Source organism: Megalops cyprinoides, chromosome 2 (assembly GCF_013368585.1).
Source record: "Megalops cyprinoides isolate fMegCyp1 chromosome 2, fMegCyp1.pri, whole genome shotgun sequence".
NCBI lineage: Eukaryota > Metazoa > Chordata > Actinopteri > Elopiformes > Megalopidae > Megalops > Megalops cyprinoides.
Window position 1 is genome coordinate 336,860 of NC_050584.1, and position 18,961 is coordinate 355,820.

Genomic DNA, 18,961 nt, shown 5'->3' on the forward strand with positions numbered 1-18,961 from the left:
TCAAATAGTTAATTTCACGCTCTTGAATTCTGTGAAAATAACAATTTCACTAGATTATTCCATACATCTTCATATTCTCATCAGCAAAAGGCCTAATTTTTTTAGTTCTGCCATCTGAATATTTAAATCTTCCCTTCTGATTTTTACTGAATATAACTGAACCTGTTATATTACTGTGCCTTGACTTAAATTGATAATTTTCCTGTGCCTCCTTCTTGAAGCTTGCATTATGTTGTCTTTATAGGAGCAGTAAATAATTAACTGTCTTGGACAGTTGGACTGGCTAGGAGGACATATTTAACTACACACATCACAAAAAAAATCTCCACAAATAATTTCAATGTTGTCTTCATAGTTGTCTTCATGGCTTGTAACCCTGACCTAGTGGTTGCTGGTTTGATTCTCAAGTGGGCCACTGCTGTTGTACCCTAGATCAAGGTACATAAGATGAATTGTCTCATATACCCAGCTGCATAAAAAGACAATGTGTAAAAAAAACTGTATGTCATGTAAATTGCTTTGAATAAGACCATCTTCTAGGCAACTGGAATGTAATGTAGATAGCCTACATTAATTTCTTACGTTTACAAGCCAGAAGCAGGAAGATGGTCCAATAAAAGCATGTGTTTACAGCATAGTGAAACACTTGCAAAGTCACCATTGTACTTACCCGAGTATACTGATCCCTGAGCCACAGAACTAATTACACTTGTTGTTTTTCATTCCCTTCAGTGAGAACACATGGCATAAAACAGTCAGTTACACTGCCCTTTGGTTGCACTGGTGTATTATTGTTCTGTGGTTCACTACTCGTACTTAGTGGGCTCCCAGCACCTTAGGTATTCATAACTCTTTCAGTTCTGCAGATCTGAATTAAGAATGTTCTTCAGGTAGAGTGAAACATTAATACTGAAAATAAAGTGTCTATAATGTGAAAAACATTGTCTCTTGGTGAATGGCATGGGTAGAATAAATTATGCTTATCATACAAATAGTATTAAAACTTATGACGTAAGGCTACTTGCCTGATCTTCATATGGGATGCTGGGGAAGCACTTCTTCAAATGATGCAGATAGGATAGTAATTGACAATGATATTAAAACATTACTAGAAAATAAGTGTGTGTTCCTTTGATAGCAGCCATGTCAACTACTTTACATTTACTTAGCTGACATTCTTAACCCGAGCCATTTTTGTACTATTGACAATATTTTGACTTGTTAAGTACCTATCACCGAGGTTCTGACAGTAAGTAAATTTTATAACTGAAAATATGAGAGAAGTGCTAAGCCCCTGCAAGCCACAGGCACTGAACCCAGCACTCCCTGCTGAGAGAGATCAGCTGCAGATTTACATATACATTTATTTATTTAGCAGACGCTTTTATCCAAAGCGACTTACAAAAGTGCATACAGTACAGATTGGCACTGTCACTGGCAATTGGCTGCTCTGCTGGGTCCCAGCAGTGCCTCCTACTCTCTCTGAGGGATGCCCTGTGAAAATGAGAATCTCAACACCCACCTCCTCACCCAAATGCATTTCAACAGCATGACACTGAGGGCAGGACCCGCAAGAGATCCAGCTCTCACTGCTGTGAAGGAACCAGAGCTGAGAGAGCACACTTCTGAAACTGAAATATTTATGACACACATAAGCTGTTCAAATGTGTGTATGCAAGTTCAAAGGGAATTTGAAAAAAAACAGTCTAAAAATTATTTTGGAGAAATCATTCTGCAAAAATAATGGATTTCTATGACATATTGATGGTTTGGAACATCAAGATTAGCATACAGAACAATCCACTGATAAGCTGCCAGTTTTAGTATCTGAACATCATTGTTCAGTTAAAAAAAAAAAAAAAGACATTTCAGGAGGATTAATTTGCCTTGGTGACTCTGCACTTGTGACCTTGTGCTCCTTTTTACCATAGTGTGTTGATCTCAGTCATTTCTGCAGTCCAGACTGAATGATGAAATTAAGCCTGCAATGAGTCTCCATCAGACTTTATAGGAGAAAGAGGAAGGGAAGTGATATCATCAGGGTAAGACTGAGGTACAGTGAAGAAAGAAAAAATTGAATTTCAGGTTCCTTTTTGATCAAATAGATCAAATCAGATAGATGTCTTATGATTTTCACAATCCTTCTAACAAACTGTCCCTGTTGGTATTGATTTTGATGGGACCAGACTGAATCAAACTGACGGTGAAAAAGTAGTAAAAGTAAGTAAAACGTAAACATTAAAAAATAATTAACCACCATATTCTTTGTTGCCTTGCCACAAATAGGAAAACACACTTTTTCACACTATTCATAGTGGCTGTTCATGATACCCCTACACTTACAGCTTCTTTCTAATTTTGAATATTGTGAGGAATGGCATGAAAAACATTCAGCAACAAACTGATGATTTCTATTTCCATATTCAGACATGGTGGGTGGCAATATGTTCTGTTATTTCTCTTCAACAACAGAACATTATGTGTAATAAGAAGGTTGTAGGTGGGATGCAGTTGATGAGCAAAGGTACTTACCCTAAACTTCCCAGCATGTACACCTGTATAAATAGTTAGGTATTAAAATAAATAAGAAAGGATTTTAACTGACAGAAATTCACAAATGGCACAATGCAACTAAAGAATAGTAATTAACACAGTAGTTTTGGGTCTTGTAAATTCTTGTCTGTTTTTCAACTGAAAATCGTGAGTGAAGAATAACTTTGACACTTCATGTAAACACATCCAGTATCCCCAGTGATGTATTTCATGCTGAAGAACATTTTCCTTCTGTTGATTGACAGCTCATTCTGCCACTCAACCTTTTTTTTCATTCCAGGCAACTTTTGAGAAACTGGAGCAGGAGCTGAAGGAGATCAACTCAAACTGTGAGGCCCTCAAACAGAACTTCACGGAGCTGATGGAAATGAACTATCTGTTGCACATGACAGAAGATTTCTTTGAAGAGGTGTGTTAAAAGGTTACACTACACTAGAAATAAAAATCTATCCTTTTGCCACAACACACATAAGATGAGTAAGCATGAATTTGGGTTTATAGTCCTGTATGAAAATAGATATAGCGTAATACATTGAGAAATATATTGTTCAGCCCAAGAATATATTGCAAATACATTCACTAGTTGTGTATACGTTCATTTCACCTGTATACAAACAATTTGTGTCTGTGCTCATTTCAGTACATGTGTGAGTGGAAAATCCATTGACCATTGGTATAAATTCATAATTTATAATTGATTAAATTTGTAACAGCTAAAGTACAGCTACCATAGAACAGTTCCCTCAGATGCTCCTGTGATATTAATGAATGCAAGTCAAAAACAAGTATACTTAAATGTTGATTAATTTTCCAGTGTGTCCCCCTCGTTTGAATGGCTTAGGACTCCCGTGCACAGTCCAAAGCGCAGTAACAAACCAAGCAATTTCTAAAGTTCTCTTAAAAAAGTAAAGTGAAAACGTTGTTGGTAGATGCCAACAACCAAGAAGTAACAGTTGAGCAACATTTTGCAATGATGACAAAGGGATGTGTGAAGACTGAGGTTAGAGGTTGCTGAGTCTTTTAATACCAGCTCTGGAATTAATGTCCTACTATGTTCAAATGTTATATAGTGTTTGGTCTGTTATATAGTTTTGGTCTATAGTGTTTTGTCATTTGCAGATATTTTATGGTATGTTGACACATTATAGAATTGATTACATTGTAACATTGGTTGCAACCAACCAAATGGCTCATGGCTGGTACCTCATTGTTCCAGAACCACGTCTGGCAGTATGTATAGCTAGTCTGTATTCCTAATGGTTAGATGAGGTGAAGTGAAATGTAAGACCCATAGATGCCCATTGCCCATTGTTTACTAGCTACTTAGCTAGGTAACTAATTAACTTCATAACCAAAATAATTTTTATATGTTGAATAGATAGCCAGCTAATATTAGCAAAGTGAGCTAATTGGTTACCTTCATTTTCTGTCGCCGGTGCCCGTAACCAAGCCTTATTTACATAATGAAAGTCATTTACGTTTGCGTTTGTAAATTATACACTGTTGTGAACAATACTTTATCTGCAGTCATGTCTCATAACAAGTTATCATGGTTAGAAAGTAGCTGCAAACTGATGTTAAGTAGATAAGGCTAGGTAGCTAGTTAGAAACAGTGCTTATTGTATTGATACTACCTTTTAACGTTACCCTTTCTTTAAGTATATGCAAACATTAGTTTCACCTTAAATGTCCTGGTATAAACATTATATCCTATTAGTTCCTTGTATTGTTATTGTAGAACTTTAATTGTGCTCTGATGGATTTAGGCTATAACCTATCATATGACTTTTTTGGGTTTGAGAGAGAAATGGCAAAGGCAGTTCGTGCAGTTGTGCAGGTTTTTAAATATTACATTGGTTTGCTGGATATTTTTTTTGAGTACTTAAACGCTATTTTCAGGCCAGCAGCTGTGTAGGGGGCTTCTGTCACTATTCACTTTTGTGTGTTTTTGTGTGTTGTGTGGACATAAGTGTTGTGCAGTTAGTGAATGAACTAACTTTGTTGAACAAATGTTTTTAATGAACTGTATGCACTTGTTCATAATTTCAGTACATAATTTGAGTAATAATTGTTCACTCTTTCAGTACATCCCGTTCAGTGAATGTCAGTTTGTTCACTCTTTCAGTACCTCCCAATCAGTGAATGTCATTCAGTTCGTTCAGTGTGTTTCCCTTTCTGCCCATAAAGTGACTCCATCCAACGTAATACTGTGAAATTTAATACTAGCCTACAAAACTGGTTAATTATGGAAAAATCTTATACTTGAGATTGCAGCATGCAATAAAAAAGTCTCCACTGTCATTTTAAGATGCTAATAGCTACTAAGCTACTAGTGAAGCTAGCTACTAAGTTTAGATTTTTGTAAAATTAATAGCTTTCTTTATTCTTACACATATAGTATAATTATATAAAACTGTCTTATAAGATTGTCTATACACACTGGAAGACTATGCTTGCTAATGTTACTTTCATATCAATGTCATGTCATGTTATGTCAATTGAAAAATCTACCTGTACACCAATTGAATCTTGGTAATACATGCAGTGGCATGAGCATATATAAGAGTTACAGTAGCTGATATTAGCCACAGCCACGCGCACACACAGTGTGTGAAACACAGCAACCACTGACTCCAATTGGTCACTTTTGAGACCTCACTTTTGAAGGTTCCGCACATTTGTATGGTGTGTTGAATCGTATTCTTTCAACAGAATGCCACAAAAGCCCAAACAGACTAACTGTGAACTCCCACAGAAATGAGGTGCAGGCAGATTTCATAGTTCTTGATTTCAGGCAGAGTAAAGCAAGGACAGACATCTTCTTTTGTTTTCAGGAAAGGTAGGGAGTCGGTATACTTGCAGTGCACTTTATCTTGATTCACAATGTTAATCAAGTCTTTCCTTCTCACACAGTATTATGGGTCTGGAAAGTGGTGAAAATAAAGACAAAATGTTATATAAGTAACAAAAAAGTAACACTTTATTTAGTAATTCAAATCGAAAGAGAAACCACCTTGTTGTTATTTTAATGCCTTATAATAAGCAAGCACTAATCCTTCTTGTTGGGTTTGTGGATCAATTTAAAACAAATCAGTGAGGAGTGTTGAGATATATAGCTTGTAGATTTGTACACTTAATGCTGCTAGTGAATCAATTTGCCACTCCTAAAGGATTGGAAAGAGTCCTTTATATAAGAGACATATCAGCAGCTTTTCAAAACCCGATGTAAATGTGTGAGAGGTCTATCCCAGGGAAAAACCTAGCTGTTAAACTGTTGGTTGAATATTGCTCAGCAATGATTATTCTGAAATAAAGAAGATTTGCTATATATATTGGGGGTCAGGGGCGTTTATAGCTATTGAAAAGATCAGGGGCTAAGTCAGGTTTGCCTGGGGCTTGCCTGGAGACCGGCATCGGTAGGTTGGGGAGGTTATATCTAACTTTATAATAAATAAATATTATCACATCTTTGGATGCTGCAAGTCAAGTTCCACTCTGTTACACAGTCTGTCTGTTGTTTTGCTACAAACACCTCCTTTTTCAGGGTGAAAATATTCAGGGCTAGGCTTAAAATATTTGGGGCTATAGCCCCGAATGATCGGACCTAACAACCCCACTGTTGGGGGTTAAACCTGTTAAAAATGAAACATCTGCCTTTTTATTGCAGTACCACCATCATTCAAATGGAAAGCTTTATCTTATATGGGGCAATTTCTTCAAAATCATGAAGCCAGCACTCCAAAGGGAATGGAAAAAATCTTCCTTTGCCCTCCTCATCTGAAGATTAAATTCCAATTAAAGTTTTTAGTGACGGGTTGTGACAATATTGAGTGAGGTCTCTCTGTCTTCTCTCACGCATGGTGTCCATCAGGCTGAATCGCAGTTGTCCTTCTCCGAGCTCGCCTCTGAAGAATCTGTGTCCATGTTTGCTTCGTCACGGGTGACCAGCCGCCGGACCAGCATTGCCAGCGTCAGTGCCAGTGGGCCCTTAAAACTGGGGTAAATCTCAAAGTTCCTCTGTGGCAAATGCACAAGAAACAAGTGAGGACAGGTATATGTATGAATATGCATATGTTTTGGTGCGGGAAGCAAGTGTCAGTGGCTTTGTAATTACTTTATCCTCCAGTATTCCAAGATGGGACGTGTGCCACACCTAGGTGGAGCCCATGGTCTCTTTGCTTCAGAGTTGTGGGTATGGGGTGGAAAGATGACCCTGTAATGTAATGCTGTCCAATCTGAATTTTCCTCTGCGGTCTCCTCCTATCCAGCATAACTATATCTCAAACAAACTCATGGGCCAGAATTTGAGACAGCCACAAACCTGCATTATGTACTGCCAATGGTAGATCAAAGACCCACTAAGTTTAAAAAAAAAAAAAAAAAAAAAATCTGTAATCAAAGTAGCAAGGCTGGATTTTCAGAAGATTGGTGTCGGTGCAATTCATAACCAAAGGTTTTTGCTGTTGTCGTTCTGTGTAACCACTGAATTTTCCTTAGAAAAGATAATATGACTCAGAAGTTTTGGCTGTAGATGTACTTTCACTTTTCTCAGCTTGTTATCCATATTTTTACATTTATTCTGTTTATCATTTTGGAGCAGTGGCCACAAAATTGCAAGTACCTTCCTTGTTCAGTATTTTTCATTTCAGAGTAGTATGTCTGCACAAAATATGCCTTGAATTTACATGGAATTCACATTTATTGTTCCTGTGTTGAGACGTATGAAATGGAATGTTTGTTTTTCTCTGCAAGTAATCATCCTAAAGTAAATTTGCATTTTTTTTACCAGAAACACAGTATCTCAGTACAAGTGAATTTTTCAGTTTGATATCTGTGCAAAGCTCAGGGCATTCTTTTGTAGATTATAAGGAAATGCATATTTCCAGGCTATTTCCAAATCTATTTCAGATATGATGCATACAAATTACTTATTAGATTCATTCTTTTAAGAAGCAGTCTCAAGCAGCCCTCCCTCCTTGCGGTTTGCTCAGGAAAGCAAATGAAGATTTAAACTACATTATGCTTGTTGGGTATTGGCTGCCCTGATTTTTAGATTATAAGTGATGTTTTATGGCCCCACTGAAGTGTCCCTGGTGGTAATTACATCCCTTTGTCACTCAATCAAAATATAAAGTCTCGTGTTCAATCCCCTGAATAATTCATTCTGCAGTGATCCCCCAAGGCTCCTTGTACTTTTTTACAGCTGGCCTGGTGAATATGGAAATATACTTCCACTTAACTCCCAACACTTCCTGCTTGAGGGTTGGGGCAGACCTGTGTCTATTGGGGTGCCGCCCTCTGTAACTGAAACCATGTTACCCCTCCATAAAAAGGCTGTTTTTATATGACCCTTGATGAAGGTTTGTTCACTGACAATCCTCTTCTGACAATCAGTGATGTCCAAAAAGGGTGATGAACGTCATTCCCTGTGGTCTGGCAGAGAGTAGGGTCGTAGTCAGACAACGCACAAGGGATTAATCTCAGGGATCATTAGGCTGCAGCAGTAGCTGAAATGAGAAGTGGGGAGCCCATCAAAGCAGCTACTTTAAGATCAAACCTCAAAGGGGCGGGTGGATTTAATATCAGGAAGTCCGGCCCATACACATAATGAGTTCAAGATTGCATTCTACACTGGAGGCTTTGCTCCTGGTTGAGATGCATTATCTTTTGGTGACCCCACTGGAACAGGCACTGACAGGGATACTGCTGGCTGAGCCTGAAAAGAAAAACACACTTTGGTTTACCACTCACAAACTACCATCAAAACCCTTTTGGTTAAAACTGTTGTGTATATGCAAGAAAACTGTCACCATCACTGCAGATATCTTGGTTATGTTAAGACTGAAAGTCATTGATTTCTACATGATTTCTACTGAAAAGCAAAAAGTTATATGTATATTTGTGAACATGAACTGATTTAAATACGCAGAATAAAAACAGTTTCTGTGTGAAGATACACATTGAATAAATTAGCACTTGCTAAACGGGTCTCATCCACTGTTATAATAAATATGGATGATGGTCATGCTGAAAATGATTCAGTATTGATGAGCTGCAGGGTACAAAAGGGTGATACCACCCTCCCCTGAGTGCATATCTGATCCTGGGAGAAATACACTAGTGTTAATGCAATTCGTCAACAAACAAATCTTACTGAATTAATGTTTTCAGTGCACTGTATGTACTGGTTCATTTTTCTAAGATTTGTTCATTTGACTCACCAGTCAGGCAACTTCCCCAATATGCTTTGACCAATAACTACATCGGCCTATAGGAATAATAATAAAAAAAAACTAACATGACCATGAGTGGAGGAAAAGTTACATTGTGGCATGCTGCTGTCCAAACAGCGTAGAACAACTAGAGTCATTGGAAGTAAATGCCTCCAATCTCTGAACAAATCAGTACGCAGTACAATGAGTCTCATTCATGCCTGCAGGTCATTTGTTCATCCAGTTCTTTCAGTTCACCTGATAACTACTGATTCTTTCAATTCTTCCAGTGCGTTCAGCCTTTCAGTACATCCTATTGAGTTCATTCAGTGTTTTTCCTTCTCTGACCACAGGGTGACTCCCTCTGTCATCATACTGTGCAATTTAATACCTAGCCTACAAAATTGCTCTATTACAGAAAAATCTTACACTTGAGTTTGCTGCATGTAATAAAAACAAGTCTCCTCTCTCATTGTAAGCTAATTACTTATCTTTTTAGGTAATAAGTTTGGGTTATTATGGAATTAATATCCTATTTTATTTTTAGTGGTGTAATGTAATTAATCATGCTATAACTATACCTAGAAATTTTACTAAGCATTGCATAGTTTGTCAATCATTTCATGATGTCATGTTAGCCTATTTAAAATGGGAACAATATAAAATGGGATTACAGCACTACTTTGAAGTAGAGATTTATATAATATAATTTGATTTGGATATTTATCTTGTTTTATCACGTAGACAGTGTGTGGGTTTTCCAACAAACTGCCATTGCAGTCATCAGCTGCTAGCCATAGAGCATTATCTTTACTGAGCAGGCCTTTTTCTCCCTTATCTAACTTTGTTAGTGTGGTAGACTTTCAGGCTGAACAGAACAAAGTCAATACAGTGAATTAAAAGACATGAGAACTTACAGCTGAGGACTGAAATACCATATCCATCAAGTAATTGCTCAAAATAGCTAATGATGACTCAATAAAAGATATTTTTATCCGTTACTGTTTAGCTATAGAATAGTCTACCTATCATAGATTGGACTTTCTAAAACTAAGTCTGTACAGTTTTTCCTATTTTTAGTGAATGCCTAAATCATGATGAGCCTGTCAGTATCTGTTTGTTTTTCAATCATGACACCTGAGTACTTTCTGCAACTTTGAAAAAAAGGGGGGGGGGGGGGGGGGGGGAAGTGTAGTCTGTCAATACATTTATTCATGGAGGGAATGAACGATGAAAATGACCAAAATGAACGAGTCAGCAATCTTTGCAGTCACTTTCTGAAAGAGCTGAAATGCATGTGGCCTGTGAAGTGTCATGTACAGTGGTGGCGTTTATAGCTACCTTGTCCATGTCCATATAAATTGGACAAGCAATTTTGTCCACAAAATTGCTTATGGTTAGTTTTGTTGAGGTTGAACTGGAATATCCTACATCAAAAAAGTCACTTAAACACCTCACAGTGATTTCAGCTCGCTGGGGCTAGTACTACAGATACTGCTAGCCTTTTGTTGAAAGACCACACATTTGATATATAATAAGCATTAGTGACAGAATCATCAGCCAATCAAATTTTGATGTTCAATGACAGGATGCCCTCTGGGCCTAACAATGTGCCCAGTGCTACCCCCAATTTTTGACATGAATTTCCAACGTATGAACCAATCATATTTGGATTTGTAGCCAATGGGCGTATTCTTTCAGATTTTCCCACGGCTCCAGGGTATTCTAGAAGACCCACTCATTTGCTCAGACAAGAGACCTAGCTCAGTGCTAACTAGCGATTGATGGCCGACGTCGAAAATGGCAACAGCTGGAGATGATATTGTCGCAGATTTTTTATCAGTACCCTTTTCAAGACGACTGTTCAATGAAAAGATGGATGTTGTTTAAAAAGTCCGCCCAACCTGCAAAGGCAGGCTATGTTCATCAATTTCAGGCTATCAACTGGGAACGATACACATGGCTTACAGGCTGAGTTTGACACAAGAGGCTCTACTGCTGGGAGTGCTTGTTTGGGACCAGGAAGGGTGCGTGGAATTGGAAAGGCTACGAGAATCTTAGCTGTTTAACTGCTGCACAAAAACACCAAAACACAGCAGGTCACCTTAACCCTTTTGCACGTAACTTATGCTATATAGCACGTGTTAGTCTACGTTACATGGGTCGTTATGTTTTCTTTAGCGTTAAGCTTCTTATAGTTTTCACCGCCCCATTTGCTATATTTTTTAATGTTAAATCGCTGTTTCCTCAAAGCTAAAATTAGCTAGAATTTTTTCCAATCTCATGTTCTAATCGCAAATTATATTTTGCCCAAAGCGCAAAAATGGGCAGGGATGCCCCGTATTTTTTGTTAATGTTTTTTTTTTGGGAGGTACAGAAGGCCCAGTTCTGATAGGCACGGTTCGCCACTGGTCATGTATAATACAGAGAAATGTACACGCTGAATGAATTTTTAATACGTTAAGAAAATAATGTCAAAGATATTAAACACCAAAGAATTATATATTGAATTTTTCCTCCTGGGGTGAAAGGGTATGGACTGAATCAGTGACTCAGTTAAGGAATATTCATACAGAACTGAACGAAATTAGTCAGTAAATCAGTAAACCAGTTCTGCCAATGTCTGGTTGTGTGGATGCATCACACCGCACCTACATGTCTTAGATTCTGTCCATGTTTGTCTGTGATCTTAAGGAGCTGTGACCAAAAGGATCACAGCCAATATTGAATATCTGAACGAAAGGCTGTCATTGATTGCATTTTCTCCCGGGGGCACATGCCCCTGGTAAAAATGGATGTAGACTCACTACTCTTTGTGGACAGTAACTAATTACCTCTCCTCAAAGTTCCAGTAGGGGAGTGTAGCAAACAGCAGTTAAAATGTTATCATATCAACCAGATGTTCATTTTTCCTCTATGTGTATTAACCACTGTCTATTTTATCTTTTAAATTCAAGTTAATGAGTTGTGGTGCACGTAGAAATTGTATTAATGACGTTGGTGTTAAATTAATAAGGTAATTATGAATTTGTGTATATCATTAGGTTGTAGGCATCCATGGAAAATTCAGTTATGGTGCTATCTTTCTCGATTTAAGATATTTCTTATACTGATACACCATGGTCAATTAAGCATCTCTAACTATAAGCATTCATCAACAGACAAAATAAATCATGCAAATGTATATGATTACATCATTGCAAAAATGCAAGTAATTCTGCACACTGCACAGTCCTGTGGTCAAATTATTTGTATTCCAACTGAAGAATCAAACCTCATGCTGTAAACAGCAGATTTTTCAGCTTGAGAGCTGATGACCTATCTCATTCTCTAACAATGAATTGAAGAATGGGTAATGTCTGTGCATGCTTAATCAATATTATAGATTTGTTTTCGTCCTAAGGTTATTGGCATTTTATATACATAAATCAAAGTATGGTCTGAAATATACTTGTGGTGGTAGCCGGCAGAAAGGTCCCGGCATTACTGCCGGCACAAAAATCATCTACTACATGTGAGAAACAACACATACGTGTGACCTTTAACACAATATTTTGATTTATTGTATATTTCTATTAATTTCACATAATATATTTCACAGATCCAACCCTGTGAATTAGTTAGTGGATTAGTGGATTAGTGTACTGCTGCTTCCCGTTGCTGACCTGTTTTGTCCCTGACCACGTTTTTGGATTCCTTAACTGCACCTGGATTCCAGTCTGTTTCATTACAGCACATACCAACCTTTGGTGAATAAATTTACATAGCAAATAAATGTACCAATATACGTATACAAACCTTTGACAAATAAATAACTAAAAATAAATACACACATAAAGGAAAATTACACTTACCTTAATTCTAATTGGTGTCTTGAATCCTTACAAAATACAGTATTCAGTATTTACATTGAACATAACATTACATTACATTTACATTACAGCTACTACTTTTATTTATATATATACAAAATATCTTGATTTACTCTTTAGTATCGGGAGCCAACGAGGGTCCAAGTTGGGGGGAAGAAGGTCCTAAATACGTAAAAGAAAAAGAGTATGAATGCTTTTTTAGCAAACTGTGTGCGGTAAATTTAATTTACAAAATATTAAAGAATGAAAATCTTTATAACTTTAGAAAAATTACAATGCAAGTTATTTCAATACTATTATGAATGAACAAATTTATTGATAAATACATATGTATGTAATGATAAATTTTATTACTTACGAGTTGGTGGATCATCAGGGTTTGAGTCGGAGATTGATAGCAATGTTCAAGGCAATTTCTTAATGAAGCTATTAAGGGAGCTTTGGACAGTGAACTTTTTCTTTTCATCATAAATCACTTTGTAGCTAGGGCATCCCTTACTCTCCTATAAACATTCATAAACCTCTCCAAATTCGCATCTTGCTCCTCAAACAAAGCCATCGCTTCCTCGACAAGATTAAAGGCTTTGGCCAACTTCTTTGTTGCAACTACGGCCTTTCTAGCTTCAGGAATGTCGTCATCTGTGAAGCCTGTGAATCCATGAGCAAATTGGGGGCACAGTTTGCTCCAAGCTCCCTTTATGTTGCTTGGCTTGACCTCATCCCATGCAAGAGCAATGTTCTTAACACAATCGTAAATGTTATAGCCTTGCCAAAATTCATCTTGTCATCCTGAGTGGCCCATACTGCTTGCCCAAAAGTACGCTGTAAATAATAGGCCTTAAAGCTGGCAATCACACCCTGATCCATTGGTTGCAGAAGTGATGTGGTGTTGGAGGGCAAAAACACAACTTTTACATTGGGATGCAGGTCGTCAACAGTGCTTGGATGTCCGGGAGCGTTGTCGAGCACAAGGAGAATCTTGAACGGAATGTTCTTGTCGTTGCAATATTTTTCCACAGCAGGAACAAAATAATTTAGAAACCAATCCTCGAAGAGAGCCAAAGTCACCCAAGCCTTTAGATTTGCCTTCCAAATCACAGGAAGAACTGCCTTTATTATCTTGTGAAGTGCTCTAGGATTCTCATAACAATTGACAAGCATAGGCTTTAGCTTGCAATCACCTGTTGCATTGGCTCCGAGCAATAACGTTATCCTATCCTTTTGGGCCTTGTGTCCAGGTGCACTTTTTTCTTCTCTAGAAATATACGTGCTACTAGCCATCCTCTTCCAAAAGAGTCAGGTTTTGTCTATGTTGACAATCTGCTCGGGCAAATAGCCCCCCTTCTCGATCAGTTGTTTCAGCATATCGGGGTAAATATGTCCAGCACTCATATCATCACTTGCATTGCAATGTTGTGCAAATTGACCCTTGTTTTAAAACACTGAAACCAGTTCTTGCTCGCAGTAAAATCTTCTTCACAAGGTTCACCTTCCTCTGCAGCACGTTCTTTTAAATCATTAAAAAGGCTACGTGCCTTTTCCTGAATCAATGCTAGACTAATTAATATACGCCGCTGATTCTGGTCCTCCCCATCTCAATAACTAGGGAGCTACGCTTCTTAGAAATGATGGTATCTTTCAATGGGGTAGCTTTTTTCATATGCTCTAGAATTCGAGCTTTATCATGGATGATGGTTGATACTGTCGATCGGCTATAGCCTAACACTGTACCGATGTTCGTCTGAGTCTCACCTTTCTCACTTTTTTTTAATCATTTCCAATTTACATTCTAACATGATTGACTTCCTTTTCGTCGTTGCACTATTGCCACTTCCACTAGATGCACACTTTGGAGCCATGATTGATAATGGAATTTAAGAAGAAATGGAGGGAACTCTGAGATCACACGTTATCACTGGGAAGCTTGGATTCCAACTGACTGGCGACGCGTGACTTGGGATGCTGGGACATTTGATGTTCCGCGAGCCTGTCTACCGCCTATGTCTACCTAAAATTATAATGGGGTCTATGGAGAGAGCATCGTAACTTCGAATTTGACGTAAGTTGATTTGGTGTAACTCGGTGACCTCCTGTACAAAGATGGCACTTAAACTTTCTAAGTTTTTCAAAGAAGAGCTCCAATGCCTGTGCATATGGGAATGCCTCTGGTGCTGGTCCATTTATCGATATTCACAGACATGCAGCCAGGTGCTCCCCTTTTAGTCTGTTTCTCAGGTCAGTTTTGACCTGAGAAACAGTCAAAGACAGTATCAGACAAAAGGGCTTTCAGGTGTTTACATCTTGGACTGGTCTCTCTTCTTCTGTCAGTTGGGTGGCCTTCTGCAGTTCCTTCATAATTGCCACTTTTTTGGCCTTTTGAAGAACTTCTTTCAGATGCTGTCCCTGGAAGAAATGTGAAAGAAATCATGAGTGAACCTCCAGTGAAACTTCCACCCACCTTTACCAAAGCAGGAATACAGTAATGTACATTACCTGCATTTTGTGTAACCCTTGCAGGTGTTTATCTAGCCTTACATATGGACACTATATGGACAAAAGTATTCGGACACCTGACCATTACACCAACAGGGACTGTAATGACATTGTATTCAAATACAGCTTCCACTCTTCTTGGAAGGCTTTCCACAAGATTTTGCAGTGTTCCTGTGGGAATTTGTGCCCATTCATTCTGTAGAGCATTTATGAGGTCAGGCACTGATGTTGGACAAGAGGGCCTGGCTCGCAATCTCCATTCCAGTTCATCCCAAAGGTGCTTGATGAGGTTGAGGTCAGGGCTCTGTGCGGGCTAGTCAAGTTCTTCCACACCCAACTCATCAAACCATGTCTTTATAGTCCTTGCTTTGTGCACTGGGACACAGTCATGTTGGAATAGAAAAGGGCCTTCCCCAAACTGTTGCCACAAAGTTGGAAGCATAGCATTGTCCAAAATGTCTTGGTATGCTGAAGCATTAAGATTTCCCTTCACTGAAGATAAGGGGCCTAGCCCAAACTCTGAAAAACAGCCCCATACCATTATCCCTCCTCCATCAAACTTCATAGTTGGCGCAATGCAGTCAGGCAGGTAACGTTCTCCTGGCATCCGCCAAACCCAGACTTGCCCATCTGACTGCCAAAGAGAGAAGATTGATTCGTCACTCCACAGAACACGTTTCCACTGCTCCACAGTCCAGTGTTGGTGTGCTTTACACCACTCCATCCGACGCTTGGCATTGGACTTGGTGATGTGAGGCTTGCATGCAGCTGCTTGGCAATGGAAACCCATTCCATGAAGCTGCCGCTGCACAGTTTTTGTGCTTACATTAATGCCAGTGGAAGTTCGGAACTCTTCAGCTATGGAATCAGCAGAGCGTTGGCGACTTTTACGCACCATGTGCCTTAGCAGTCGTTGACCCCGCTCTGTGATTTTACATGGTCTTCCACTTTGTGGCTGAGTTGCTCTTGTTCCTAAATGCTTCCAATTCTAATAATATCACTTACAGTTGACCGTGGAATATCCAGCAGGGATGAAATTTCACAAACCGTCTTATTGCAAAGGTGGCATCCTATCACAGTACCACGCTTGATGTCACTGAGCTCTTCAGAACGACCCATTTTGTATCACAAATGTTTGCAGATGGAGACTGCATGACTAGGTGCTTGATTTTATAAAATAGAATTCCTGTATTTTCTACTCTTTGTGAACCAATCAGAATTCACTATCAATTAACATTCAAATTTGGTAGAAATTATGGAAGTGGATGCTACAATTATGGAACTAAAACCTCAACTTCGATATTGACATAGGGTATCTGTTGTGGAACTAGTATCTGGAATCAGATTTTCAATTTCATAATTCCATAATTTGAACCTACACTAAACATGCTAATTCCCTTATTTAACTCCACTAATATGCTTGGTCTCTTTTCTATCCCTCCTCTCCTGTCTCTCTGCTGTACATTCTTGCCATTCTTATCATCCACTAATCAATGTTTTTCAAATTTGTTTTCCTCACCCAGCATATTCTGCTGTATAACTTTTAAGATTTTAGATTTACAAGACTCATTATGTTTTACGCACTACATATTGCTGTCTCTTACTACCTACATGTTTCACCATTCTTAAGTACTGTTAAGAACTTCTTAGGAAATTCTTTTCTACTCTACTTGTCCACCCAGTGCCAGCCAGAAGCAGATGGGCTCCCCCTATGACCCCTCCCCCTCCCCTGCTCAAGGTTTCTTCCTATTAGTCAGGGAGTTTTTCCTGGCCACTGTCGCCTTTGGCTTGCTCTGAGGGAGTATCAGGCCTGGAATACCAATGTAAAGCTGCTTTGTGACAACTCATGTTGTAAAAAGCGCTATATAAATAAATTGAATTGAATTGAATTTTTGGACAATTTCCAGATTGTGAATGTTAATTTCCATCAATTCAATTTCAAGTTAAACTTTCATTGAAGGACAAATTCCATAATGTGAACTTTCAGTGTCTAGTGCAATGCATACCTTATCCATAAGAACCAGAAAGTTTATGCAGGTGAGACAGTAACAGTACAGTCATTTGTGCAACCCAAACTTGACATCACCTTTCCTGGGTAAAGTAGAAGTTCCAAACTCGAGACTCCAACTTCCATAATTTGCACCGACAGATGATGTGCCACTGCCTTATTCTGAACTTCAATATACATACATACATACATTTTGAGTGGAAATGATGGAGGTTAATGGTACAATTCCAGAATTCCTTCCCTTCCCCTGAACCTTTACCTCCACTTTGCCCTAGGAGCCCACTCTTAAGCCCCCCTACAATTATTTACCCATAGCCCTTGGCTACAGAGCAGTGGCCAACTGGTCACCCCCACGGAACTCGGGTCAACTGGTCACCCCCATTGAACCAGAGCCAACTGGTCAACTGCTCTGGACATAGACTCAGGAGAACACAGAGCCTGGGGCCAACTGGTCACCTGCTCTGCACTTGGGCTCAGGAGCACACAAAGCCTGGGGCCAACTGCTCACTCTCTGGACCTGGAGAGCAAAGTATCAGTTCTGGAACTTGACTATCCATCTTAAACTTTGGATTACTATGAGTCTGGAGATCATGGAGAACCATCAGGGATCTCCCTCACACTTTTCCCTTAGCTTGACTTCACCTTTTCTGTGTAAAATAGAAGTTCCAAATTTACAACATCAAGTTCCATCATGTGTACCTAGGGTTAACATGACTTTTCCTTATTCTGAACTTCAACATCCATAATTTGTACTTGGACCATTTTGGGTTTATGAGGGTCCCTGGCCCTCAAAGAACCATCAGGGATCTCCCTCACACTGTACCCAAGCTTGATGTCACCTTTCCTGGGTAAAGTAGAAGTATAGGAATGAAAACTTCAAAAACAATGGATTCCATGGTAACTACTGCAAATACTCAATACCACACTGTGGATATTTAGGGTACTGCAAATTAAACTTTTAAAAATACTTTTAAAAATATGAAAATGATCACAAAAATACTAGAGGAACTCTGAATAATAAAACAGCAATCAGATCTGAAAAAAATGGTTTCCCTGATTTTCTATGAATATTTTTAATACTTCGTAGCGATTCCGAAATTGGACGCAAGGTTAGGAACTCCCATTGAAAATGAATGGATGTGATGTAATGTTGTTCCAGACATCGCAATACGTTCACTAACCTGTAGAAACCTTGGAAGATTTCCTCAATTAGTGTGACAAATTCCAGAATAAGTGCGCTAAATGCTGGAAATTCTACAAAAAAATTAGGCCCGGCCCTAACCCTAACCCTATCCCTAACCTTAACCCTATCTCTGTGCCTATCCACATACTAACACTACACACTACACACTAACCATACACACTACACCCACTCACAACACACTACACACTACACCCACACACTACAGACACTACAAACTACACACACTACACAAACTACACACTACACACACAAACACTCTACACACATTGCACACACTAACACACTACACACCACTCTACACACAGTACACACACTAACACTAACTCTATACCCTACACACTAACCTTAACCCTAATCCTACACACAAACACTAACCTTACACACTAACCCTACATACTAACACTATCACTAACCTTACACACTAACCCTAACCCTACACACAACCCTAACCCTACACAGTAACCTACCACACTAACCCAGTACCCTACCAGTGTTTCTCAATCCTACTCCTGGAGCCCCCCGGTCCTGCATATCTGCTATCTATCCTTGCTCCAAACACACCTGATTGAAATTAGTGATTAAATCAGGTGTGCTCAGCTAATCAAAAGTGACACTGCTG

The 18,961-nt window shown here is 38.8% G+C and overlaps 1 protein-coding gene across 1 annotated transcript in view; it reads left to right on the forward strand.

The window, feature by feature from the left end:
* The window catches only part of si:ch73-173p19.2 (V-type proton ATPase 116 kDa subunit a1), a 53,459-nt gene that overhangs the window by 7,639 nt on the left and 26,859 nt on the right, over nt 1-18,961 (forward strand). Inside the window, 2 exon segments of the mRNA XM_036522659.1 lie at nt 2,834-2,962; nt 6,425-6,552. Coding sequence (XP_036378552.1) covers nt 2,834-2,962; nt 6,425-6,552 — 257 coding nt within the window.